This window comes from Platalea leucorodia (assembly GCF_965183815.1).
Source record: "Platalea leucorodia genome assembly, chromosome: 14".
Classification (NCBI taxonomy): domain Eukaryota; kingdom Metazoa; phylum Chordata; class Aves; order Pelecaniformes; family Threskiornithidae; genus Platalea; species Platalea leucorodia.
The window spans coordinates 8,321,095-8,348,229 of NC_138836.1; the positions used below are offsets into that span (position 1 = coordinate 8,321,095).

The window sequence follows — 27,135 nt, forward strand, 5'->3', positions numbered from 1 at the left end:
TTTCCATTACATTTATTTTGGATCAATATTTTTTTATTTACTCTTTATTTTCTCCCCCTTTCCTACACTCCCCTCTCACCTTAACTCATTGCTTCAGGTTGTCCTCATTAATTTGAGCTGACACCTCTGCACCTTCATTTTGACATCAAATTGGGGTGTTCATAAAACAGGACTGGAGTGGCTTTGACATTATCTTGACATGATACCATGATATTTGCAGCTTTCCGCTGACATTTTTTTAACCATTGTTTTGACATTCAGGTACTGTCACCCTCCTCAGTTTGCCATCATTACATACATTACACAATTGTAATGGCATCTCCACAGTGGCCTCTGCATTGACACGATCATCAAATTAGCTTCATGATCAGCTGAAATATCAAAGGGAAGGGAAGAGGTTGGCCCCAGCACAGGCAATCTGGGTTCAGGGTGACAGAAGTCATTTCTGAAAGAAGGAAAGGATTTGGGCTGTATGCATTGAGGAAAACCTGGATGATGGGAAAGAAAGCGAGCACTCGAGAATGCTCTAATGTGAGCACTGCATTAGGAAAAAAAGAGGCAAAAGGCACAAAAAAAAAAAGACTACTCAGAATACTTCCAATTAAAAAGTAATTAGAATAAAAATAAACAATAAAATAAATAAGTCTGCTTATTTTGCCACTTTCTTTACACCAAAAAGTGCTCAGTTCTGGAGGGACGTCCAGCTCTGAACTTCTTGCAGAGGCTGCCGCGAGCTGAAGGCGTGGGCGTGCAGTTTGTGAGCTCCAGGGCTATTAAACTATTTAGGATCAGACTGAACCCAGGCCCAACGCTATTATAAACACAGATGTTTTTATAACCTAGCTGAAAAGTTAATCATCCTATTAATGCCTATTTCTGGGCATGCCGCAAGTCAAGAGATTACAGCCTTTGAACGGCAGCTGTGGTGACTCGGAGCGAGCGCCCACCCGGTCAGCTCGTGGGAATCCAAAACAAACCCGGCGGGACGGGGCGGAAAGCGGAGCTCTGCCAGGCGTTCCTCTCCTTACGTGCATTAATAGCCTCCTCGCTGCGCCGGCTGACACAGCCCAGCAGCTGCCTGCGGCCGCCCCGCTCTCCCCAGGCAGCGCGGGGCTGACATTTGCAAATGCTCAGATGCGCCAGGATTTCGGGAGACCTCGTGAATCACGCGCCGTGCTCCGCCGGGAGCGCCGGTCCGGAGCGGGATGGACGAGAGCAAACCCCTGAAGGTCCGGCTGACGTTCTCCGTGATCCTGGTTGGCGTCTCGCTCCTGTTTGCAGCCGTAGTGACTGACCACTGGGCCATACTGAGCCGCAAAGTGGAGAAATATAACGCCACCTGCGAAGCGGCTCATTTTGGGCTATGGCGACTCTGTACAAAGCGGATTTTTATGCAGGAGCAAAGTCCCAAAGAGAAGGGCTGTGGGGCAATAAGCCTGCCAGGAGGTAGGTGACTACCCACCAATGCACGGGAGAGAGCACCAGGCGGTCATGCCAGGCTTTGCTTAGGAGGTTGCAGGACGTGGCAGAATGAAAATAGGGTCCGTGTTCCCGTGGCACTTAATTTGGTATGGGGCTGCATGGGGCTGTTTTCATGTTGGTCTGCACACACGCCTCGGTGTCATCCCCCTTGCTGTAAGTGCGCGCTGTGTTGCCTCGCACGTCTGTTTGTGACCATATTTGAGTCTCCTGTGCAACAACGACAGTGGCGGGGAGAAAGGGAGGGGGATCAGACACGGTGGAAATCAGAGTGAAACTGGGATAGCGGAAATTTTGCTGACATCCGCCAAGGGTCCCGCAGCACCCAGGCACGCTGACGGCAGCGGCCAAGAAAGAGGATTTATGGGTCCACCGTACGTAGCTGGATCTTTAGGATTTCCAGATCCATATAGCTACGAAGGAACAGCCTGTTCATGGCTGGCATTAAGTTATCTCTGAGATATTTCAATAACAACCATTCCTCAGGGCAAGGAGAAACAGGGACCTGCAGTATGTTTTGCCAACTTCCAAAAAAAAGTAATAAAGTGAGTTTGAAGCAATTTCCACATGACTTACTGAGCCTCCTCGCCTCTCAGCGGAGGCAGCCTGGTCCCGCACACGTCTCCATCACGGGTTCCCCCAGTGCAATAGATGGGGAGGGCGGTGGGGGAGCGGGCACGGCTGCTTTCCGGGAAGACCGTTCCATTCCCATGGTAAAAGGAGCTCATTACGTTTTTGCTGATCGCAAAGTCAGCAACATTTGCGCTGCATGCACTAATACACTCCCTCTGTGACCGAGCTACGCTGCTTTTTTAGAAGGCTTATGGGGTACTGGATGCTTTCCAGAACAGAAATAACAGGATTGCCTTCATGTTAGACTCGCTGCTTGAAATGAAATATATATGTTAACATATAGTTGAAAATTTCCTGTGAAAACTCTTACTGCCTGGGCTTACAGTATATACCCTGTATTGCTGCAATTCTTTATCTCTTTGGCCAAATTACACGTGAAGAGAGGAGCTCAGCCTCGGTGTTCGGATCTGCCTCTAACCAAATTTGGGAGCGTGTCATCCATATGCTTAATGTCTCTCGCGAAGGTACTTACATGCCTAGAAACATATTCCTCACTGTACACCTTTCCTCGCACGCGGAGGAAAACTCCCACAAAAGGAAAAACAATAGAAATTGGTGGATAAACACCAAAATTGCCCAACTGTGGGGTAAATATAAAACTCATAAATATCCAGCTGTCTGCAAAAAGCAGATTCGCAGGCAGGGCAGCACGAAAGCAGCTCCTATCTTTGACAGACATCAGCATGTGCTTGCCCGGGCATTGAATCATGTCCCAGCGCTGCCATCACGTCCCAGCGCTGCCATTCTGCCGGGCACAGCGAACAACCGGGTGCCGATGGAGGGGCTGAGCCACCCGCCCCACCCCAGAGGTGTTTTTTCCAGTTTTTAAAGATATTTGGGAATTTGGATGACATCCTGTGTCATAATCAGCATCCGAGGTTTCAAAGGGCGAAATTCACACCTCAGTTATAATATCAATATTTTAATCCCCATTTTACTCACAGCAGGAGCACAGCGTGGGGTGGAGGGGGAGAGCGCGGCCCCCGCGGCCTTGGGCCGCTAAACGATGCTGCGTCCGCACGGCTCGCGTTAGACCGATCTCACACTTCTGGGAAGAGGTGTCGGCAGGGGAACACCGGGGTTGTGAAACCTGCAGCAGTCGAGAAAATGTGAATGAACAAACGTGCAGTAAAAGAGCAGATGTGGGCACCGGTTTTCCTGAAAATCATGAGACATAACCAGACATTACTGCCAGGACTGGAAAAGAAACATAAGAATTTATCACTGCATTAATAACCATTTACCAGTCACTCCCTGGGGAGGAAATGGATGGTATGATTAACATTATTTATTAGGTTTTGAGCTCAGCGCAGTGCAAAATGGGGAGGATGGCTTGGCTTGCAGTCCACAAAGCAGGGCTGTGATTTAGGCAGAGCTTTAAAATTTTACAGCACTCTTCCGAGGATGTTGACAAACTGGAAAGTGTTCAGCATCCTGCTATAGGAAATCAAAGGATCAGGGGGCTGTTAAAACCAGGCAAATTCAGATTAATACCGAGACATTTTTGACTGTGGTCAGTGGGCACTGGGGCCGTTTACTACCGGCTGTAAACTGAGTTTGCCTTCACTGCCAGTAACTCCAGCGTAGGTGTTGTCCTACAAAGTGGGCTCTTGTCCACCTGCACGCTGGGCAGCAGCGGCGATGCTCTACAGCCTGCGTGTGCTGCCAGCAGGGTAAATAGGTGCTTGTAAATACGGGAACCTGAGCTCAGGCAACTGGAGAGGAAAAATGCTCAAGCAAATGGGTTACCAGCAGGGCTGTCTTGTTCCCCGTGTCTGTATAAGAGACTCACTCTGCAAGACTGGTATGAAATTAAACTATTTGGAGATACCATCTGCAAAAGGCAGTGTGTGTGTGTCAAAGGCCTTCCCCTGGCTTGTTGGCCAGGTCAGAGCCCAAGGTCTGGCCCCCTCCACTGCTCGGCCCTCACCTTAACACCTCCTCTAATCCCAGCAGCAGGTCCTGTCTCCCAAACTTAACACAAGTGGAAACCTCACATTAAAATCCAGGTTTTTCTAACCATCCAGCCTGCCACAAAACCCCACATGCTAGTGTCCATCTGAGGTTCAAGAGCAAGGTGGGCTCCAGCCCCTCCCCAGCCTGTCACTCCAATGCTCAGGGGTGACCGCTGCCACCTGAAGCTCTGCATGCCCCAACCACCTTGTGGCCTCTCTGCCCTTTCTTTCCCCATGAGGTCTCCATATTGCAGACCCCCAAGTTTCAACCATAGCTCAATGCAATTGCATTTTGACTGCGTCCCATGGCTGTGGGAGCCGCCGTCCAGCCCCGTGGCAGTGAGCAGCAGGAGAGGTTGGCTCTGCATGAGCAGAGGAAAGATGAATTGGCCCATTTGCCCCCGCACAGCGGTCACCCAGGAACGGTGGATCTGAAGGGGCCAGGAGGGCTGTAAGGGTGGGTGACTTGGAAGGGGGAGGACACAGTGATGTAAAATGCTGTGATGAACAGCATTTTACAACCCTGAAGTTCACGCGAGCCTTAATGACCACAGAGCCCCTGGGCTGCTCCCATCAGCACACTGAGGTGACCTGGTGGCAGAGATAATGCAATTAGGGGTGGAGAGAAACAAAGATTGCCACATGGTTTTCACCCATTATAAAACCCATTTAAAATCCTATCCATTATGTAAATGTGGTGTGACACAAATGGGCTCTTCTCCTATTCACAATGGCACCAGAGAGGCACTGAAGTGCCTCAGTTCTCTTGAATAACAGGGAGCCTTGTTGCAACAGATATTCCCAGCTCAGCAGAGCACCGAAGCATCTTTAAACAATATATCACTTTACCATAAACAATCTAGTTATATTTTCCCAGAATAAATGCATTTTCCAAAAACACCTCCCCTAGAGCTAACCGACTTCTGTGATAACCCCATTTATCGTACCTCAGCAGAGCTTTGCTATAAGCCACAAACACAGGGGCAGCTCCTTTTCCTGCAGACAGGTCCATCTCCAAAAGGTTTTGTGTGCTCCCCCTCTGCTGAGCCTTCACGGACTGGAGGGTGGACTGGGCTGGTTTGGTTCACCCGTAATGGGCACGAAGCTGTGCTGTGTCCCCCATCGCACCGTGCCCAGATGGCTTCACCTTGGGCTTTGCACAGTCAGCACACCTGGGGACTCCTTTGAGTTCAGCCTTTTCGGAGGATTAATTAAAAGGCAAACAAAACAATCCAAGATGAGGTGTCCCAGTTTTATCCCATCTCCCTCCCCCCCCATGGGAGCCAAAGGATCCCCAAACTGGGACCACCAGACTGGATGCTCAGCCTCAGCCACCTCTCAGTCGCTGGCAGAGGCATGCAACCTCCGCTCTGGGGCTCAAAATTTGCAATTTCAGCCATAGAGGTCTGAGTTCAAACACGTTTCCTCCAGTCGTTTGCAAGGATAATAAAGAACAGGTCAGGAGATGCCAGAGCTGAACATCAACCTAGTCTCTAGCAAGGAGAAGCTGCAGATGAAATAAAAGTCAGCTTATAAAATTAAGTAGATGAGTGTCTCGAAGGAATCTTCTACTAATAGGCCCAAAACCGCTGCTTTACAAGTGCCTATCTCCTGGGAGAGAGAAAATAAATCTTCCTTGAATCAGTAACTCCAATATCTGCCATTTACATGACAGAAAAAACCCATAAGGTTCAACAAGTGACTTGCAGTACTCTGGTATCTTCTTGACACTAGAAATTAATGCTGTACATAAAGACTGAAATGCAGTATGTACCCCCAGGCAGAAACCCTGCATGGTCCTGCACCCGGGACCCGGCTCAGGCGACCTGCGCCGTAGCAGCGTGTCCGGGGCCGGACGCTGGAGAGCACCATAAAGTCCTCCCAGACCTTCTCCCAGCATCTCCTGGGAACTGCTGCTAACTCCGTTACTTAATGGACAAGAGATGCTGGTGTTAACCAAGTGGCCCCTCGCCGCAGGCAGTGCCTGTATTTTGTGCAACCTTGGTGTGATTTCCCGGTCTGATGGGAACCCAGCCTGGGGCGCAGCAGAGGTGCTGGGGCAGGCGCTCAGCGTGTCCTCTCCAGCCTGGCTCAGCAGAATAGCGCAATCAGAGCTGGCGCTGCTCAACACGTCTCTGTGATTGCACCCTTCCAGCCAAATTCCTGGCAAGCAACTGTTCTCCCAGCTCCGCACCCCTTCAAACCTTCAATTAAATCAGTTATAAATAGCGAGAACACCCTCCACCCTAACCCTGCTGCTGCCAAAGCTTCGAGTCAGCAGGTCCTCACCAGACCCTTCCCCACCCCGCTGAGACGCCGAGGCTGAAAGCCCCCGCGTATCTGCTGACAGCAATGACATCTCTTTGCTGGCTGGCTCTCGCTAGGCTGAGAATGAAACAATATCATGGTCATTGAGAGACTCAGCTACCACCTTCCCTCCTCCCAATATCCCCCCGCCCCACAATCTTGATCCCTGCTCACTTTATAACCCCTCTTTATACATCCCGTGTACATGGCAGCGTGCTCAAGTCTGGATAGAGGAACTTCATAAAGTTCCCACTATCATCTAACTCTGCTATCTTATCAAATTAACATAGCAGACTGCTCTGACGGGAGTGGACTTTGGTAGAGCCAGGTTGAGCGCAAGCCTCTTTGCCCTTGACTCGTATGGCTTTGATCAGCCTTCCCTTCCCCGGACGACTGTTTGCAGCTTCAGACAGCTTTTGTCTTTTTGGTCTATGTCCCGTGGTGCTTAGTTGCTAGCTGGGGTTAAACCACGACAGCCTAACAGCCAGAAAAAAAGCCCTCAGTGTCCCTGTTGTAGCAAAACACCATGTGCTCTGCTGCACTGCAGCAGCCTCAGCTCTGGGACCCCCATAGCGTGGTGACCCCCCCCGCAGCAAACTCCCCTGGGCTGCTCCTCCCTGCCAGCCGCTGCCAGGCGGGGGTCTGTGAGCTGGAGGAGGGGTGAGCTGGGAGGGAGAAGGTGGATGAGGACACTCCATCCTCCTTTTTTTGGAGTCCAAGCTCGCCACAGGAGCAGTGACCCTCCTATGGCTGACGTGGCGATGCCACTACGGAGTGGGCTGGCAGCGGTGAGATACCAGCTCAGCTGCGGGCACGGCAGGTCTCATCACCAGGAAATACAGCTACACAGAGAGGCAGGAACGTGTGATGGCCAAAGACAGAATGAGAAAAATTATCTGTAATTCATGTTTTAAATAGAGGAGCAATCAGTGTGAGAAGCTCTCGGAGGGAGCAGCTCACAAAAGGCATCAGAGGGGGCTTCAGCCTTGGCCATGCTGGAGCCGGTGGCCTGGCAAGCGCGTGCCACTCATCTGCTCCCAAAGAAAACAAATCCAACTCCAATTTCTTTGTGCTACCAAGGGTAGGGAACCTTAAAAGCATTCCAAGTTTGATACATCAATAAAAAGCAAATTCAGTTTTTCTACATTTTATCAGAGACTAAATTTCCTTTTCTCTTTCAGAACACAACTGCTCCTACTTCAAGCACTTCACACCAGGACAGAGGTCAGACGTATTTGAAGTAACTACCCAGAAAGGTAAGAATGATCCTGAAAAATATTTTCCTAACTGAGGTGCACACAAGATCTAAGGTAAAGGGGTCCCCAAAATGAGGGTTCAATCCTGGTTCCACTGAAAGCAGTCGAAGAATTTCTATCAGATACCACCAGCTGGAAAAAATGTAAAAAAAGTGCTCTGAACAAGGTCAAATGGCAGCTTCCTGGGAAGAATAATTTGTATATATGGTCACGCTCCTCAGTGTGATTTTACTCAAAGTTGTCCCACAAATATATAACAAAGTCAATACACATGAAAACTGGAAAAAGTCTTTTCAGCATAAAAATTACTTTACAACATTGGCACTGTCTGCGACACTCTGAGCCTTTGCCATCGAAGGAAGAAGACATTAATAAAATCTAAATGAATAAATCATACCCCAAGCAGAGTCTTGACCCTGAAAAGAAGTACAGAGACTCTGTGAAGACCATTAGGAATTTTATGCTTCGTATTGATTTTATATGAAAATTATGTGAAAACCAGAGCCATCGATGGAAGGAAGGACCAGCGATCCCAAAAAGACACACACAGTCGGTGTTTACAGAGCACAGATTTTGAAAACAGTCTTTCACAGACAAATTTCACATTTCTAATAAGTCCCTGATAAAGCCAAGTATTTTTAGTACTCGTCTAATGTGCTCCTCTCTCTTCCTCGCCCTCTCATTAAGGACAAATTCCTTTCTAGTTTGCCACACGACATATTTTGCTGTGGAGTAAATGAGCTGATGATTACATTACACATATTAAACAATATCTGCTTTGCTTCCAGTGGAAATTATAATGGCGGAAAACTCCGCACACAGCTTTTCTAAAAAAGCAGTTTCCCAAGACAGGAAAGACTGGGAATTTTAAGTGGATAGAAGAGCATGTATCTGAGCTACCTGCTTTCGCTCATTTGTACACTATCAGTTCCAGCCATCTGATGTTAAAAACGTACCCACAGCCGCCGTGGTCATTCCAGAACATAATCAGGAAGAACATCTTTTCTTCCAAGTAAAAGAAAAAGCTTAAGCCGCAGCAAAAGATTTTACATCGAAACAAACTCTTTCAGGCAGTTCTAGCACACAGTAAAGAGAAACATTAAGGAAATTATAATAAAAAGTGGTATGAAAAGCAATGAGAACAAAGAGCGATCTGCTGTTCCCTTTCGCAGAAATAGCTACATTTTGATGGGAGCTAATTAGTAACAGGGAAAAACATTCTTCATGATTTTGCCTGGGAGATATTTTTTTTTAGTGGCTCAAAAGGCAAATATCATCAGGCACTGTGATGTTCACGCATGGCTACATGTGTTAAATATTAAACTAATCTGAAAACGAATGCAATATGTAAATGAAGGCCTGAATTATTCAATTAGCAATTCTTCCCCTCCATTCAGGCACTGAACTGTGCTTCGGCTGGGGGAGGCATCCAGCGCACATCTTAGCTGGCTTAGCAAAAACCAGGACATTTTACGGAGGGTTTAATCCCATGCCCTGAAGAAGCTGGGTTTTCACAGAGCTGGAAATCATTGTCTTAAAGGGGAAGAAAAAAAAAAAAAAGGATGCTAGGCAAACCCTTCACCCCTGGCCTCCTGCCTGCTTTGCCTGCTCGGCTTTTGAGCCCTATGGAGCATACAGCTGCCTGTCTGCACCGCCACAACATGGGCGCCCTGCACGGGGGCCTCGTCGGGGCTCTGCAGTACAGACCTGCCATAAAAATGGCATAGAGCTATCTATTTACTCTGAGAGCAGAGCGTGGAGTGATGGAAGAAATGAGAGCGTGGAGCCCAGTAAGGCTTCAACAATACCATCTCTGCAGCAGAGCTAAAACGACTCCAGCCCAGAGCTTCATCAGACCCGTACAGGCGCCATTTGCTCTTTCAGTAGGTGTTCAGGAAGTGATTCCCCCTCCTGCTCTGGTTTTACACCCTTTGCATTCAAAAGATACATGGCCAATACTTGCCCCTGCTTTTATTTGAGGAAAATATTCAATTCACCAGAGCCACCTCTCCACGGCGGCGGGAGCATACGTATTTCTCAGAGTGACCTACTGCAAAGTCACACCAGCTGATGGGAGCATGCTCAAAATTTGCAGACGTTTGCATTTTTTGGTGTTTCTTTTGCTTTGGCAGAATACAGCATTTCAGCTGCCGCCATTGCCATCTTCAGCGTTGGCTTTGCAATCATCGGAACAATCTGCGTCCTCTTATCCTTCAGGAAGAAAAAGGACTACCTGCTGAAGCCAGCATCCATGTTCTACACCTTCGCAGGTAGGAGGCTCGGTGCTCACATACTTGCACTCAGTTCACAGGACAAGGTAGAGAAACTTAGACAGATCCTGGGAGGATGGAGACGCTTCTAAAAATGCCCCGAAAGTGGCACTTTCTTCCTAGCCCCAGTCAGACTACAGTCCCTATGTGGTGCTCCAGCTGAAGAGCTCTGAAAATGTCCTGCTCAGCAAGCATTACCCAGCAGCTTGTCTGCACTTTCTCCAACTGCTTTTAAAAGGAGCATTTCTAACATATTCAGTTCTAGCCCCAGTCTAAACCAGGGATATACACTATTCTATCATCTCATTTATTAAGACTCACACCAAGAAACAGCTGATCCAGGCCCAAAATGCACAGCTGTCTCCCAAAACCACAAAGACTGCATTTTTACATGAGCTAGTAATACCTTGACATGCCACAACGACTGAAAGACAGAGGTGCAAATTGTCACCTCAATAAAATGCTTATTCAACCTTTGGAAAAGCTCCCTAGGGAATGCAATTATTCCTCCTCCGCTTTGAGTTTCCCATCCAAGCCTGCCTAAAAGATCACACTCAAGTCAGCGGCTGACTTGGACAGCCTTGGTTTAGCAGAGCTCTAAGCACTTGCAAGCGTTGGTTCCTTCAAACAGTCAATGACTCACCTGTGAATCTCACTGCAATTCCTGTATGCAAAAAGACAGATGAGGTGGTTAATCAAGAATGAAAAATTGACAGCTGGTTATTCAACCCACTGCTGCTATCTTCCTTCAGGTCTCTGCATCATCATCTCTGTTGAAGTCATGAGACAATCCGTGAAGAGGATGATCGACAGCAAGGAGACAGTCTGGATTGAGTACAGCTACTCCTGGTCCTTCGCCTGTGCCTGCGCCTCCTTCGTCCTGCTCTTCATCTGCGGCATCACCCTCCTCCTGATCGCGCTGCCGCGCTTCCCCCAGAACCCCTGGGAGACCTGCATGGATGCAGAACCGGAGCACTGACGTTCCCAGCACCCGTGGAAAAAACCAGAAAATGTTCTGAAAAGATTTGTATTTTTTAAAACGTCTGGGTCTCACTATAAAATGTGCACTCCGTTAACGAAGTCATTACTGATCCAAGGCATGTTCAATTGTAATTATTGCTTTGTTTCTTTTTTTTTTCCCCTCTTTTTTTTTTTTTTTTTAGAAAGCAGAAAGAGCATTCAGCACCAGCATGGGTCGTGGGTGAATGGCACTGCTCTGTGCCAGTTTGGAGATGCCCTGTGCTGATGCAGTTGGGGGAAAACCCGTGTGTGAGACAGCTTGTGCCACAGAGAAGACAGCTTTCTTAGGGAGAAGATGTTTGGTGTAGTTGGGTGTGGATCCGTGAGGGACATCGGGCTTTTACGCGTCCGTTGGTCAGAGAGAGACGGTGAGAAATTGTGGCTCCATGGGAAGTTTGTTTCCCCGTTCATGCCGTACTCCTCTGCCTCCCTAAGAAAGGTTAGCTCACCACTCTGGAGTAAGTTGGAGATCCTTATGCTATTCTACTAAACTGTTAAATGGGGGGGGGAGGAGGAGGCCCAACCCAAAAACTTTGCCTAGCATTGGGATAAAAATTTCTCCTACAAATTTACACCCTGCAGTTCCATTCTTTTGAATTACGCACAAGAAACCCACAAGATACAGTTTTTGTTCTGCTTAAACTTTGATGGCAAAGCAAAGTACTGAACATTAAGAGTGATATTTTCCTTTAATAAAAAGCATAATCTTCCAGTAGCATGATTTTCTGGAAAATGATTTTGAAGGATGAATCATTTGGCCCATCAAATTCTGCTAGGTCCAGAATGACAGTGTAATTCTGGATGGTATTTACTGTACGGAGCTCTGATTTGTTCCTTGTGAATGGGCTTTTTAAGAATACGTGCTTTGCTCACTGCGTACGTATATAAAACTACATTTTAGGAAAAAATCCTTCAAGGTAGCTGCCAAGAAGGAGAGGACTTAGACTGACACACCCAGGGGAGTCAGCCCTGAAAACACTACAAAAGCGCATCGCTCTTTATGCATGCTTGAAGAAATGCACGCCCGAGGCCTCGCTGCTGGGGCTGCCGCGGCGGCCGGCCGCGTCGCAGAGCCCCGCGCCGCTCTGCTGCGGCCGCCTGCAGCGCTGGGGGCTGCGGACCCCCAACCCATGTGCTCACCCAGCCCCTCCGGCCGAGCCCCACCGTCACGGGCCCCCAGCGCCAAGACGTGGGTCTCCTTTTTTTTGGGGTTGTTTGGTTTGTTTGTTTTTTTTTTTACAGTTCAGTTTTCAGAATCTGCTCGGTATTTTCCCATTTTTCCCCCAAGTAGGAAAAAGTATTTGTTTTAAGTTGCAGTTTTTTCACCCAATAATTTAAAAAGCAGGAAAAAAAGGAAACCAAAGTGTCCTTCCCTTCGCACTTCCCTGTCCACAATTCTAAAGAAAACCAGAATTCAAACCAGAAATTTTCTGATCATTACGAAGAGATCTGAAATCATGACGCGTTCAAACATTTCAAGAAATTACCCAGCAATTTTGTGCTGGTGCGAGGGGTTGCCCATGGCCCTGCCATCGGCCAGGCCCCGTCCCGGTGCGCTGAGCCCCCGCAGCCCCCAGCCAGACTCCGGCACGTCTCCATTTTCCCATCAGTAGCGTGGCAGCGAGAACAGAAGCCTTTTGTGAAGTTGCATTAATATTTTTCAAGCTCTTTGAAGTTGAAAAGCACTACAAGTAACACATACATTATAAAGTTTTGGGATAAAGCATTCATTGGTGCTCGGATCTGAGTACGAGCTGGGGAACTCTGCCTGTCGCTCATCATGAGAGACAACTGCAACTCTTCAAGTTGTCACTGAACCACTGTGAAATGCTAAATGGTTTTGAAATCTTATTTTTGGTTACAGAGCTGACATTCTTAATTTGCGTTTTCATTGTTCAGGAAAACAGAAGCTAGTTTCTAGGGAGATCCTTTACACGTGACAACAACAGAAAAGCAAGTAGTTGGTGCGACCCCTGCGGCGGCTGACCCCAGGTTGGGATACCCAAACACACGCACGGCAGATTAATCTAAGCCAAGCAGCTGGCAGGCACACAGGCATTCCCAGCTCAGCCATCGTCATCAAAATGACCTCACCTTGGACATGCCACGGGTTGAGAGAAGCGAGGTTTGGGGACGTGGGTCTACGTTCATCACCCCACGCGGACCAGTGGCACGTCCCATCGCTCTGGGAAGCCCTTTGCCCCTACCTTTTCCGAAGCACCATCCCTCTCTTACAAAGCTTCTTCTGGGACAAAGTAATTTCTAGGCAACTTCTTATCCTCATGTGGCAACTTGTTGCCCAGCCAAGGAGCTGCTTACTCCCCTTCGTGATATTCCCGAGCAAGAACGTACATATTTCAGAAAAACAGACCCTGGAAGGTCTCGCCCATCCCACGTGCGCTCCTGCTTGTGCCAGGGCTGAACCCCTTCGTCCAAGCCCCAGTGAGGGCAAGGGAAAGATTCCCAGTGAGTGCTGGGGTTTGGCCTGGATCCAGAGGTTTTACAGCCTCTCTGTGCTCACTTTACTCACGGGGCAGAGAAAACACATAGCTCACGGCAGCGAGACCCTACACCCACAGCCAGCAACTCAGCTGAGCTAGATGCCTCCTAAAGCTCTTTTAAACTCACTAAGGTTTATTGTCTGTCTGCTGTCAGTTGAGGCTTTTTCATCATTCACTACTTCGCATGGTCCCTGAAAGGCTGAGAAGCATGTGGATGACTTCATTTTCTTTTTCCAGATATTAAGAAATGCTGATGAGGGATGCGGCCATTAAATTGGTCATTGGTATTCACGGTGGGAAAGGCACTGCTCTTACAGCAGGTTTGTTCTGCCATATCCAAATCTCTCTGCCAGGGAGCCAATAATGTGTTTTGAGAGGGTTAATAAAAGTAATTGGCATTCATAAAGGAAAAAGAATATAATGTCGGGGGGGAGCTGTAACCAGTTTGAGCTTTCATTCTCTCAGCTGAGCAAATAGCAGTGAACGGCCACCAAAACTTCAGGAACATCGCATGAAAATGTGAAAGAAACGTCCGCAGCGGCAGGGAGTCGTCAGAGCGAATTGGGGAGGGGAACCCGGCTGTACGCAAGCAGCAGGAGCACACACAGGTTTGGGAGATGCCCTAAGAACCGAGCGGGAAACACGCACCAGGGAGAGGAAGAGGCAGATGAATTCACAGCCACCATGCTACCGCCAGCCACCATGAAATCCCCAACCAGACCCACGGACACCTTTGGTCACGGGTCCCCTGGGCACGTGCCATTTACCGCTCCATAAACCAATATCGCTGCCCGTCCCCTCCTCAGGGCACCGGCACCGGGGTGCCCCGGGGCATCGCAGGGGACACGGTATCGGGAGATTTCGGTTGCTGAAGTCTGCCCACCGCACTGCACAGCCCAAGTGCTAAATCACAGAGTCAATGCAACAGAAGACGTGAAGTTTTTTGTTTATGTAAGAGTAAGATTTGCTGTTAGGCACCAGGCGCTGAGCGAATCCGCTTCCCTTATTTTTAAATGCTGTGTTGTGTGAATTTAATGTGCAGAAAAGGTGCCAGACTAACAACCCTGAAGAACAAAATTGCCTGTTTAGCAAGCAGCTAGCTGAGCTCCCCGAACAGCGTTTATCTGCAAAGAGGCACCGCAGCAGCGAGAACCCGGCCCCAGCCGGGCAGGGACGAGCCCGCCCCGAGCGCGCAGGTCAGCCGGGTTCAGAGCACGCACGGGGGCACAGATGGGTGCACGCAGGGAGGGTTTCATTCAGGAATCTTGGTACAAACCCCTACTTTATCCTTATTCCATGCCTGAAAAGTGCCAGCAAATGCATGATGCTCGGGTGTTTGAGCAGCCTGACGCATAGTCTATAAAGGCACAGGTATACTTAGATACTTCTTTTTTCACTGATCCCTTTCCACTCTGTTGCTTCCTTGTGGCCATCACCTTTTTTCTCCTTACTTTGACAGCTGTGGAAATTATTTCCAGAAGGTCCGAAAGATCTGAGAATCTTTGCCCCCCTGCAGTGAGACCCTTGGCCCCGCTGCAGAGGGGCCCTTTCCCTCCTGGGCTGGATGGCTCTTGAGGAACACAGCCGATACAAGAGGCCACCAAGCCGTCAGGAGACGGCTGCTTGCAGCACCACATGCTGCCAGCCCAGGGAGGGCCTTGGAGATTAACACCGAGCCCTTGGGCTCGATCCAGCACACTCTGGCCAGACATTTGCATGCCAGGAACCTGACCAATGTGCAGAAACTGTTTATAGCATAAACCTCATTTTAAACTTCACTGAAAGAAGCTTCTGCTTTCTGTGGTGGGACAGTGCCCCTTCCGATGTTGTATTATAAACTCAAAGACTAGAGTATTAGGCTGCTCTGTACCACAGATTATACCCACAGCAACAGGATCTGTTTTAAAGGCATCTACTCAAATTATTTCCCCTTTCCGTTATCACCAAGGAGCAAGGAAAGAGCGTCACGTCTTAGTTTTCACTGAACTGGAGGATGAGGCTGCTCTTGCTTTGTCGTCCCTGATCAATGCTCTGGCTCCAGTGAAGCTATTGAACATAAATTCAAGCCATACAGACATCACATATGCACACCCTGCATCTAGACACACAGTGAGCCCCTCTTCTGCCTTCTACAAAGAAATGCAGAGAAGGGAATAAACACTGATTTCTGGCCTACTTTCTTTTTAATAGAACCAGCAGCACAAGTCTGTTTTGGCAGGGCTGCAGGCCAGGGCTCTGGTTCAGTTTTGTGCCCGCTACCACCGGTCTCACGGAGACCCCCGGGACGGCGTCCCAGCAGGTCCTGTGAAAGCACCTGGCCTTCGGGAGGGTGCAAGTCCTACGGAGAACGGACTGACAACACCTACCTAGTCGTGGATAACTCAAATCACAGAGCATTTTCTGTAATTTATCAGAAGCATCTATTAATCCTTAATGAGGTAAAAACTTTTCAACATTTCTCAACTAAAGCTAAAGTTGCCAAAACCCCCACACCGAACTGACGTTTCCACCACGCTTGCTGTAAATCCTTTCACTTTCCTTGAATGAAAGAAATGAACTTAGAACGATTCCGTCCTTGGTCCCTGACACAACCAACAAAAAGATACTGGCGCAAGTATTGCTATACCAACAGAAATAGCCAGTATTTCATGTCAAGGAATATGATGTGCAAATTTTTTATAGGCACCATAGACCATCACCATCTGTCCTGACAAGTTAATTGTCTGCAGTTTTTCTAGGAAAACTAGAAACTTAAAAAAAAACTAACAAAACAAATTAAATGAGTTGAATGACGATACAGGCAGAGCACGAGCATCACGGGCTTATTGCTCTGGAAACGTGCGGATTCCGATACGCTTGATTTCACTGTAAAAAGAAAATGTAGAGTGGTCAAACACACTGCTCGCAGTGCTACTTACAGTAGAGGTACTATATACAGAGCAAGAGAACTGCTTAGAGAGCATGATCTCTGCAAAAAACAACCCAGGTGAATTTGACAAATCTGGGAACAAAACATTAATTAATCAAAGTAGGGAACAGTACTCCCAGGGCTTGTAAAGTCACTGGAAGCATTCACATATTGCCAGGGGTCAGTCATGCCATAGCCCATACAATTAAGTAAAACCGTACAAACTATACTAGACGATAATTTCCAGGAGAAAATACGGATGCAAGGGCTTTGGTTCTAACTAGCCAGCATTTATGTGTAACAGCTATTTATTAGTTGTATTGTGGAAACGCTTAAGGCTGCCATTCGAATAGCAGCTGAGCGTTACAGAGGGTGGAGATTTATGCTAGACAGAATGGAGGGGGCGTTGTCCCTACGACACGCTCCTGGTTACGGGGAGCTGGACGCCGTGGACAGACCCGCAAACGCATCCCCGGGTGGATCTACTGCACTTAAGCGTCCCGCGGAGAAGGGGACGGGCACACGGCAGAAGAGCCTGTGGCAGCCAGAGGACCAGCGGAGCGAGACAGGGACGCACGGCGAAAGCTCTGCCCGAGACCCGGCCGCAGCGCAGCGCTTCTCAGAACCAGGCTGACGGCTGCAGGCAGGACAGGCAGGAGCCAGCCGGGCAAGCCGTGGAGGAGCACGTCCATATCCCACGCCCAGGACGCCAAAGGAAAGGAGTACAGCGTCAAATGATGTAAACGTTATTTCTTAATCCATCTCCAAATTACCTCTGTGCTCATGGAAGTGAGCAGCGTCTCCTCCGGTTTCTTTTTCTGACTTCGTAAGGCCAAGTTTAAAGCTGGCAGTTTCCCAAGAATTCAGTCTTCATATATACACAGGGAAAGCTACCAGCTGCATTCAGTAAGTAGCTTTCTAAAGGGTAGAAGCTCTATTTAAAATGCAAAAAAAAAGTTTAATTTTTTAGGGTTCAAATAACTTTTCTTAAATCTTTCTCTCAATTCTTTATTAGTTCTTAAGACCACACTGACAACCTCCCATGAGACATCCAGATTTTTCTCGTGAAAAACTGGAATTAAAGAGAATAAAACCAGAACTTATTCTTAATATTAAATACAAGCTTTCTAAATTTAGATCGGGATGACTTTGTCACTTAAATTTTCCACAGACAACAGTGGGGGTTTATTCCTGGACAAGAAGCACGGGATTTGGCACTAATTGTACTGCTAAGTGTGACATTTGAGCTCTAAAAAAGCCAAGAAGCCAAACGCTCAGTTGGTGTATATGCCCAAGCCTTCATTCATTTCCTCCAAGTTGAGACAATTTACACAAACCAAGAATCTAAACTCATAATTTTGATTTTTCACTGTAATTGCAACAGCTCCGTATTTACAGTGCGGCCTGAGGCAGTGCCCCCTGGAGCCATCTGTACAGCTTAATTTGATTGTAATAAGAATTCAATTAAAGCCCTAGAAGAGTTTACAATACAGTTTTGGGGGTTTTTAAACAGCTACGACTTCAATAAACACTGGATAATTTGCTCTACAAACAAAAGATCCCACTCAGGGCTATATACATGACACGTAATGGCTAGAAAAGACATTTCAAAAGAAATGATCGTTTGGAAAAAAATTGACTCTGAGAAATGCAACTGATTCATGCTAAACATTTCCAAAGCTGATAGTCAGAAGATCTCTACCATACCATCCTCAAGCTCCTGGGTGAGAGCACTTACGAAAATTTAGAACCGAAACCAGCAGGGATTTTCATAAAGTTATAGAAATGAAATTGTAAGTCAGAGAGAAAATGCTCCTTTATCCATAACGTTTTCAGCGTAGATAAAATGCCAGTGTAAAACAGAATAAAATGTGGCGAGATGCGACCATCTCCCCCTTAACTAATTGACAGATAGCAGTAAATTAACAAGTGATGTTTATTAGTTTAATATTCAAATATGGTGAACAGAATCAAAAGACTGCTCCATATAAATGAGTGATTTTGAAACCCCTGAAATTACAATGCCGACTCGGCGAAGTGAAGTGCATTTGAACCCTACCTCTCCTCTGTCCCAGTCTTGCACATCTCATCAAGAACTCTTCACAGGCTATAACGTTCAGGCACACAGATTTTGCTTCTCTCAGAGCAGTGCCAGGCGCTCCGTGGAGGAGAACTGGCACAGCTCCACTGAAATAAAAAGACTGAGGCTAACTTACACTGAGCACACGCCCGCCCCTTGCAAATGAATCTCCCATGGACCTATTTCTGCAGCCGTCAGCTCGGCAAAAACCCATTTAACAGTAGTTTTGCTTGATTCAAGGTTGCAGAATTTGGCCTCTGCTCATTTTTGGGTGCTCTTGATTTGATGCCATATGCTGAAGTGCTAAGCATAACTTGGCAGGGGCTTTCCCCTCCCCCAGCATCTTTGGGTATAGACATTAGGAAATAAATTAACAAGTTACACGTGCTTTTCTTTACAGCAAGAAGGAAAAAGTTTTTCAGATTAAGTTCCTGAATCATGAATCAGCAAAGATTTATGATAAAAAATTTATATGCAAACCTCTGCAGTGTACGGAGTTTAAATCAACCCCATTACATAAAGACCCTTGCCTTAAAACATGAAGTCAAATGCAAAAAAAAAAAAACAAAACCTGATTGTAACCAGAGCAAAAATCTGATTGAACACAGCAGCAGCCACTGCTCATTAGTAAGGTGTCCCATGGACAGCTGTAAAAATCTGAAATCACCCCCCCAGCTCTCAAATTTTAATTCTTGTGTGTAATAAGTGGAGGAATACTGCAAATACACCCAGCTCAGTCCCTGTAAAATATTTCCCAGATTTAAAGTTACTTCTTCAAGTGTAAAAGGAGGACTACTTATCTGGAGAAACTGTACAAACACCCCTCTCCATCCCCCCAGCTGCAGAAGTATGAACAGTGTGCAAGACCAGAAATCTCTATGGACAAAGTTTATCTTCTGAGTTTTCATTCACACTTGTTTCTTTAATTTTTAAATATCCCATCATTTTTTTTTTCAGTTTGTATTCCTAAAGGGCCAGGTCTGTGGAGAACTTAGCAGAACTCATATAGATACATAACCTGGTAACCATTCTTATCCCCAGAAGATTTAGATTAATTTGGATACAGCTTTGACAAACATTAAATCTCTTCTTTAATGATGTTCCTCAAACAAAACAGTTAGCAAAATATCTGAATTTCCTTGTATAATGTCACATTTTAATGTAAACATCAAATAATGTACCAAAAGTTTTACCGGAAAAAAAAAATTAAAGCGGCACAATTCTTTATACCACTGGAGAAGGGGGGAGGAAAAAGCCAGATTACAAACATTTACACATGCATAGTGGAAAAAAAATTAAACAAACAAACAAAAAAGTATTTTACTAAATTCACGCATTTTTTTTTAAAATAGTTATTAAATCTACTAAGCACCAACATACCTAAAAATTTATTTTCAGCTTCATGATTCATTTAAAAAACCTATCAAATTAACTTTTCAAACAAGCTTATATTACTAGCTTGTCCAAAAATAAAATGTAGTTTTTTTGTGGTTTTTATTTCTTTTTTGTTTTTTGGTTTTTTTTGTTTTTTTTTTTTTTTTTGTTTTTTTTTGTTTTTGTTTATTTTAAAGTATACCAATACTTTTTATCTGAATGTTTCCAAACAATGGCATAGGTGTCTGCAAAGAATGCCTTTACTTTACCCTACAGTGGATGGAAAATACAATACCACATCATACAGAATCTAAAACTATAAAAGTCTGAGAATGCAGCATCCCTTCACAAAAAAGCTGATAAAACTGAAAGTATTTAGAAGATGCTGCACCTTTATTAAAAAAAAAAATTAAATGAATTTAAGCAGAAATAACATACATTTTTACATTAACTGGCCATTTCTGGTACAGAAACCCAGCATAGTATGCTAATGTTATTGAATAAATGTAAATGCTACTTACAATCTTCTTAAATACAATTTAGACAAACTTTTTTTTTCTTTTTTTCTTTTTTCTTTTTTTTTTTTTCCCCTTTTTTAAAGTTGTACAGGTAACCTCTCAGCTGCTAGTTTAATGCAACATATCATTAACATTACACAAATTAAAAAATAACGTGTGTGTTTTCCTACAGAAAAGCTTCCAAAAACCGACCCACATCAAAAAATGCAAAATAATGGAATATAATTAAAAAAATTAGTTGCAAGTCTAGCAGCAAAGCAATTAAGTGAGGATATATTTAATAATATAAACAAAGGGAATATTTGCAACTACAGGTGAAGCCCCAACTATCTTAGATCTACTGACACAAATAAAAATTAAATTCTCTCTAAAAAAAATAATCTGATTATTTAAAATAGGAGTAAAAGCCATTGCTACCTGATGAACTACCTAGGCTAAGTTCCTGAAACAAAGACAAAGGGTCGCTATTCTTTTTTGTCTGCTCAGGAGGAGGTTTGGGCTTTGGCGGAGCCCGCAGAGCACTTGCGTAGGACATGACAGGCTTGCTCCCCCCAGCATTCTGCTGGCTGTTGCTGTTCGACTCGACGATCTGCTTGTTGGGCATGAGAGGTGGGAACTGGCCAAGATGCTGTAACACGCTGTAGTTGAAGGAATTGGATAGCTGTATGTTTTCGGCCTTCAGGTGTTCCTCTGGGGGCTTGACCGTCTTCGGTGGAGCTGCAAAAGGAGTAACCAGAGTTTGCCTAAGTGAACAGCTCTGACTTAGGAAACCTATCTATAGTAACCCCAAAGCAAGTACTGAGGGGTACCGAAACCACCTTCTGGTAACCCTCCCCACCACCCATTTTCTGTGTTTAGTCACCCTCGGTCCTAGGAAATTTCATAATTAAGTTATCTAGCTCCATTTCCAACTACTGGATCTTGTATTAACCTTGTCAGCAATGCTGAGAAGACTGACGTTATTAAACATATTCTCCATGTGCATGTACCTACAGAGTTCGTAACACTGAACCTGCAATTCTGCACCGGCGGATTTAGCAGATGCACCGAAGGTAAGCTGCTTCAGAACGGGATATACTCTAATTCAAACACTTTATCCACTGAGACAGCACGAAGACTATTTCATTCTTCTTGCTTTATAGCTTAATAGGCTAAAATTAAAATTTACAGCACCATATATAATTCATTCTCAAACAGCAATTCGGAGTCCTGAATGCCAACCAACTAATTATTGATATTTTAGTCTGAATGCATTCCTGCTAATTGATATGTTCTTGCCCCACATTTAACAACTCCTGTAACTATCAGAAAAAATGGTGCTTTAAACCGTAGGTATAAAACTGCTTTCAAGTGAATTTCCTGAATCCTAATGAGGAATCTTACTTTTGTCTGGAGAATTCTGCTGTCTTACAGAGCTGGAGAAACTCTACACTGAAATGCAGGTATACGTTCTATCTAAAATAGCCTAGGAGCTGGGCAACAGATGTATTCTGCAATTATTTCAATCTTTAAATGTATCTGTTATTTTTAAAGTGCACATACAAAAATGTGCCATCAAATGAGTACAAAAGTAGAAAAACATAAGTATATAGTTAAGTTTCTCACTGGAAGGGTCACACACAGGCTTTTGGTTTTGATAAAGTACTCAAAAAAACCCAAAGCAAAAACAAATAAAACCCAACCTGAAGAATTAATATGGAAAGAACATAAGCAAAACAGTTTTGCTAGGGTTGCTACAATTCCAAAAAAAACCCAGAACACAAGCAAAAAAACCTCCCAGAAATAACCACAGCACTCAAGAGAAGACAAGTAATGACAAGCAGGGCCAGAGGTGAAAGCGATGTGTGGTAGAGGTGTCTAACTGAAGAAAAAATATTAAATAAACATATTGAATAAGAACTTAAATAATTTCCTTTCTATCAACAGAAAAAGCAATGCAAATCAAGCTCTCAAATTGCAATTTTGGAAAGTGCCTGCATATAACAACACTGAGCAATTCACGGCAGCTCTCCTTGCACTCCATAAATCCACGTCGATATAACCGAATACTTGTGCCGCAGCCGCTTCTGATGTACAGAAAATATAAGCCCTTGAACGGTCTGGTGTCATGGTTGCCCACTCTCAGGCAACAAGTACAGGCACAGGACTAGTTCATAGCATCTCATTCTCATGGATTTTTATTTCATGGATAAAAATCAATAGTAACCAGAAACACTGAAGTTATTGGTCATTAGCCCTTAGCACTATAAAACACATTTGGGCTTTAAATGTGATCATCATAGCCAGCGAGCTGTAAATGCAGAAAAGCACAGCAGCCATAAAAATGGAGATTTGTTTGCATGAACTATTAGATACAGGGCAATGTTGCATACATATTTATTTACAAAACAGAAACCATGCTTAACTACAATAAAAAATATTTTCGTAGTAGATGCAGATACTAGTCAAAACTTGCCCCCTTCATTTAGGATTTATTATTTGACAGCAAATGCATAGATATGGTAATTTTTACATACGCATATTTCCTCTGAGGATTTTACTCACAAACATGTTCTCAATCTTTACATTAAAGCAAGGAAATGTGGTATCTGCTGACCGCAGTGTAATCTCGCTAGGGTTCCTGAGCTCCGATTAGATAACCACAGAGCCTAGAGAGCAACTTCAGAGATGGATGCCACTCTTGATGACACACAATATCATGCATTCAGCTCCTTGATTTTCAGTAAAAATATAAATAGATTGAAGGAGGTGCCTTGAGCTTGAAGCTTTGAACTTAGCACAAGAGATAGTGCCATAAATATGTTTTTGTAAAATAACATTTTCACACTTTGGAAATGAAAATGCACATTAGGAACTTAACTCTTGAGGACTGTCGCTGATATAAATAGCTTTTTTTCATTCAGTCTACACTGCATGTTTCTACTTCACAATTACTACACTATGAAATGACAAGATGTTTTAGGTTTATAAAATTTGACCAAAAGCAATTAGATCTTTTAAGGTCAATAAAACCAGCTTATAAATATTTTTTTTCACATTATTAAGTGTTTTTAATATTCACACTGGAAGATTGTTCATGTTTTTATTAATTTTTTCTTAATTATCTTTGGAGACCCTTAAAGCAAAATTATGGAGAAGAAACTGTACTATGCTGGTAATTTTGTTTTTCACAAACATTAAAAATACGGAGAACGGAAGAATAGCTGCAATGCTCCAACTCTCTACTCACAGCTTTTTCTAATCACCGAGAAGTTAATTTAGTTTCTCTCTGCTAAATCAATCAGCACTGCTACTACCACCAGGGAAGCCAAGTTCCAGTGTGATTCTTCCACGGTGAGAGTTTAAACTTCATCATTACTTTGATGAAGTACCAGAATTTACTAGGAAATACGCTGAGATTCCTAATTCAGTTCATGTTGTTTCTCCCCCAGACTGTAACATCAACAAGAAATACCATTGATTCTGGAAACAAATAGCCTATCTTGCAAATAAATCCCACCAGTTACCTTAGCTCCTTTTAGCAAAAACTCAGTTGCACTTGAAACCACTGTAAGAGAATCTGTGGGTTTACTACAACTTTTGTGAGAAGACCAAGGAGCAGTGTTGCTTTTTGTAGATGAATACTCAACAGTATTCTTCTTAAGACATCAGCGACGTACCGGAATGTTAACAAGATAGCAAATGAAAACAGGATTACTCTAAGCAAGCCTTTAACTACTAAAACAATGAATACTTCAAAAATCTTCGCTTAAATTAGTTCCGAGATTTGAAGAGATGGCAGAAAACATTTTGTGAAAAGAAAAAAATAACCCCAACCCTTTCATCTAGAGTTGCTTACTCCAGCCTAAATAGTCTACTTAATGGAGGAGAGAAAGAAGCAGAGTAGCAAAGATCAAGTCTGTACCTACCTAACAACTCGCGGGGTGGAACTGCTCTGTTGGCTCCGTTGCATGGAATGTTTGGGTATGGGGCAGACGAGGAGGAGTTTACCCACAACTCAGGTGATGAATAGTTGAAAGATGACTGGTTACTGTGGTCCTGAAGCTCTTTACACTGACCAAGACTGTCTTGAGGAGTGCTTAATTCTTCAGAACAAGCCTGGACTGAACTAGAGGAAATTCTTCTTTGGTACAACGGCCTGCCTGGTCCTCTTGGTTCATACTGCAAACAAAAAGACAAAACAAAAAAAGGCCTTTTGCTCCTTTTATTTAACTGCATGTATCAAATACCATTTTTCCATCCAATTTTTTTCCCTGCAATGCCTTGGCGGGGGGGAGTCCTTTGCATTTAGAAAAAAAATCTAATACATTTCAAGTTATATTTTGTACATTGCAGGCACTGATAATGTATTTTAGTCCCACAAAACAGACACAGAATTTTAAAGGAAGTGCAAGGAGCATCAGCTGAGATTCCTTAATTCTTATCAACCTTTACATCTTGCACTCCTACGTGGGAGATGTATCACACAGTGAGGAGGAAGATACCCAGCATTTATAAAGGAAGCACAGAAAGACACAAGAGCAAGAGAAAATGTTCAGTTACAATGTAGAGAGGAAAAAAATGGCTTTTAGTTTCCAAAGGACAAATAAGTGACTTGTATACCAGATTTGGGGAAGCCTGATATATTTGTATACTGGATTTTGTGCGTGTACACACAAAACAAACGCTCTGGAGAAGTCTGTGCCCTCAGGAGAAATAATGCTTTCACCTGAAACCACGGAAATTACTTGCTCCCATAAACCCTGTAGGCCATGTAGACGAAAATGGCAGGAGCTCCATTAATTAACCTGGTGGCTTCAAGAGTTCAGATTTAAGGACCCTCTAAACTTTTGACCCTCTAAACTTTCTCAAGATTCAAACCCAGCCCGTTGTATTACGTTCATTTAAAAAAAATAAAACACAGTATTTGCTTCCATCTGCACTGTACTGACTAACAGCACAAATAACAGAAGTCACAGAAGTAAATCTATACTTTGTAAAGGCAAAAAGTAAACATCCTAATGAAATGTCATAAAAAATTAGCTAAATAAACATCAAATAACTTGCTTGCAATGCCCCAATATTGTAATTATATCATCCACAAAAAACAGACAGGGAAAAAAGAGTGCATGAAAAAAAATTGTAGTATCTCATTATAGCTGCCACACTTTTATGATATACCAAGGGAACAGCTCTTAAAGATATCCTGTCACGCTACTCTCTTGAGGATATTCTTTAACAGAAAAAAAACAAAATTCAGAAGTTAGTGCCTGAATCACACCCAAAAAGTATACGTTTTATTTAGTTTAACAGGCAATTTTGATAAGCAATCGGGAAGTTATCAAAGTTCTGGACACTTGCAAGTACAGGACCAGAGAGAATAACTTAAGTATTCCCTTTGATATGCAGTTCAAATCTGGTTTGACTAAACATATGCAAAAGCTTTCAAGTATCAAGTCAATGAACAGGTTTATAAATAGTGACTGAGAACAGTTTAGTAAGGATACCAGAAGTCATGACATCTCTCCCGACGCCTGCCTTATATGAGGGATCTCTGTTACAAATACACCTAAAACTGCATTCTGACTTCTTTCTTTCAGTCCTACCTACCAGCTGAACTAGCAGTCTTGGAAACTTTACATGCAAGTTTCTTGTCTTGTGACACTTTTACTGCATTTGGCATTTCTGTCACATATTTTGAAAGGAAGAAGAAATAAGAACTAAAATGAATTTGCACTAACTACATAAAGGCTTACTCTATTTGTCTTCAGATATCAGGAGTTGTCACAAACTCTGTAGGAATATTTATTAGTTTATTACTGCTGAAAAGCCATTGTTCCTATGTCCCTCTGTACTGACAGCACTAACTGTTGTCACAAAGTATTAGATTTTGTACAAGGTGGTATGGCTTAATGGACTGAGACATAGAATTTTAAAATGTTTATAAACCCAAACCTTACTACAGCTCTAACTGGGCCCGAGGACTCCATTAACCTCTCTGCATCTGTATGACAGAAATTTGTAAAGTGCACTGGAATTCAATTTTAGGTATTTTGCTCAGGCACATAAACGAAATATTTTCTATTTTCAGAAGTCGAAAGATAATTAAATATGTATTATGTGGGACAGTGATGAGCAGGGATACCCCCACAGCTTCTGTAAAAACTTTGACAGAAATGCATCACAGACCAAGCCACTTAACTTTATGTACAAATATTGGATTACATGCAGTCAGTGCAAGATTATCTGAGAATATTAATTCTGACATTCCTGGAACACCGGCTCCAGCATACTCCATGTCTACATATCATCCATGCCTTAGCACTCTGGATTCCAACAGGGATTAAAAACTCCTGTTCGAAACGTGACCTGTCCCAGTAGTATGTGCTCGCATAGTCTGCATTCCGTGACACACCCCCTTAGAGTCCAGAACAAAAAAAGATCGAGAGGGATGGAGCCAGCTCTGGTGTGGCAGGGTTTGTGCTGGACCCAGAGGCACGCAGCACAGCTGGATACCTCCGCACTGATTTCCAACACTCTGAGCCCCCAAAATACACAGGCTAGCTTTATAGAGAATTAGCTCAGGCCAGGTGGGATTTATTAAATCAGGTTTTGTACCATGCTACAACTGTACTGCTCTGGTCTCAAGTTCATATGAAAAGTAACTCAACCATATTCATAGTTTAATACTGAGCCAACTGGCTGGCTGATTCAAGCTGACTTTCCAGAGGGTCATTTCATGAGACTGCACCCGGGGTGTGGTTAATTTGCACTCCAGATAAATGACATGCAGATAATAGAGCAATGATTGCAAGAAAACTCTGAGCAACATTCAGAAAGCCAAGACCTCCCGTT

The 27,135-nt window shown here is 44.3% G+C and overlaps 2 protein-coding genes across 5 annotated transcripts in view; one reads left to right on the forward strand and one right to left on the reverse strand.

The window, feature by feature from the left end:
- The first annotated feature begins 1,142 nt into the window (after window positions 1–1,142).
- On the forward strand, window positions 1,143–11,635 carry CACNG1 (calcium voltage-gated channel auxiliary subunit gamma 1). The gene is made up of 4 exons (XM_082326658.1): window positions 1,143–1,446; window positions 7,556–7,630; window positions 9,763–9,900; window positions 10,653–11,635. Exons 1-4 carry the CDS (start codon window positions 1,206–1,208, stop codon window positions 10,877–10,879), a joined length of 681 nt encoding a protein of 226 aa, XP_082182784.1. The 5' UTR covers window positions 1,143–1,205; the 3' UTR covers window positions 10,880–11,635.
- A 6,747-nt stretch (window positions 11,636–18,382) lies between these two features.
- The window catches only part of HELZ (helicase with zinc finger), a 98,221-nt gene continuing 89,468 nt past the window's right edge, over window positions 18,383–27,135 (reverse strand). For all 4 annotated transcript variants that reach the window (XM_082326852.1, XM_082326854.1, XM_082326855.1 and 1 more), the window contains 2 exons: window positions 24,210–24,462; window positions 18,383–21,018 (listed from right to left, as the gene is read on the reverse strand). In XM_082326852.1, the coding sequence (XP_082182978.1) occupies window positions 20,687–21,018; window positions 24,210–24,462 (585 nt within the window). In that variant the 3' untranslated portion in view covers window positions 18,383–20,686. The remainder of the gene's footprint in view (window positions 21,019–24,209; window positions 24,463–27,135) is intronic.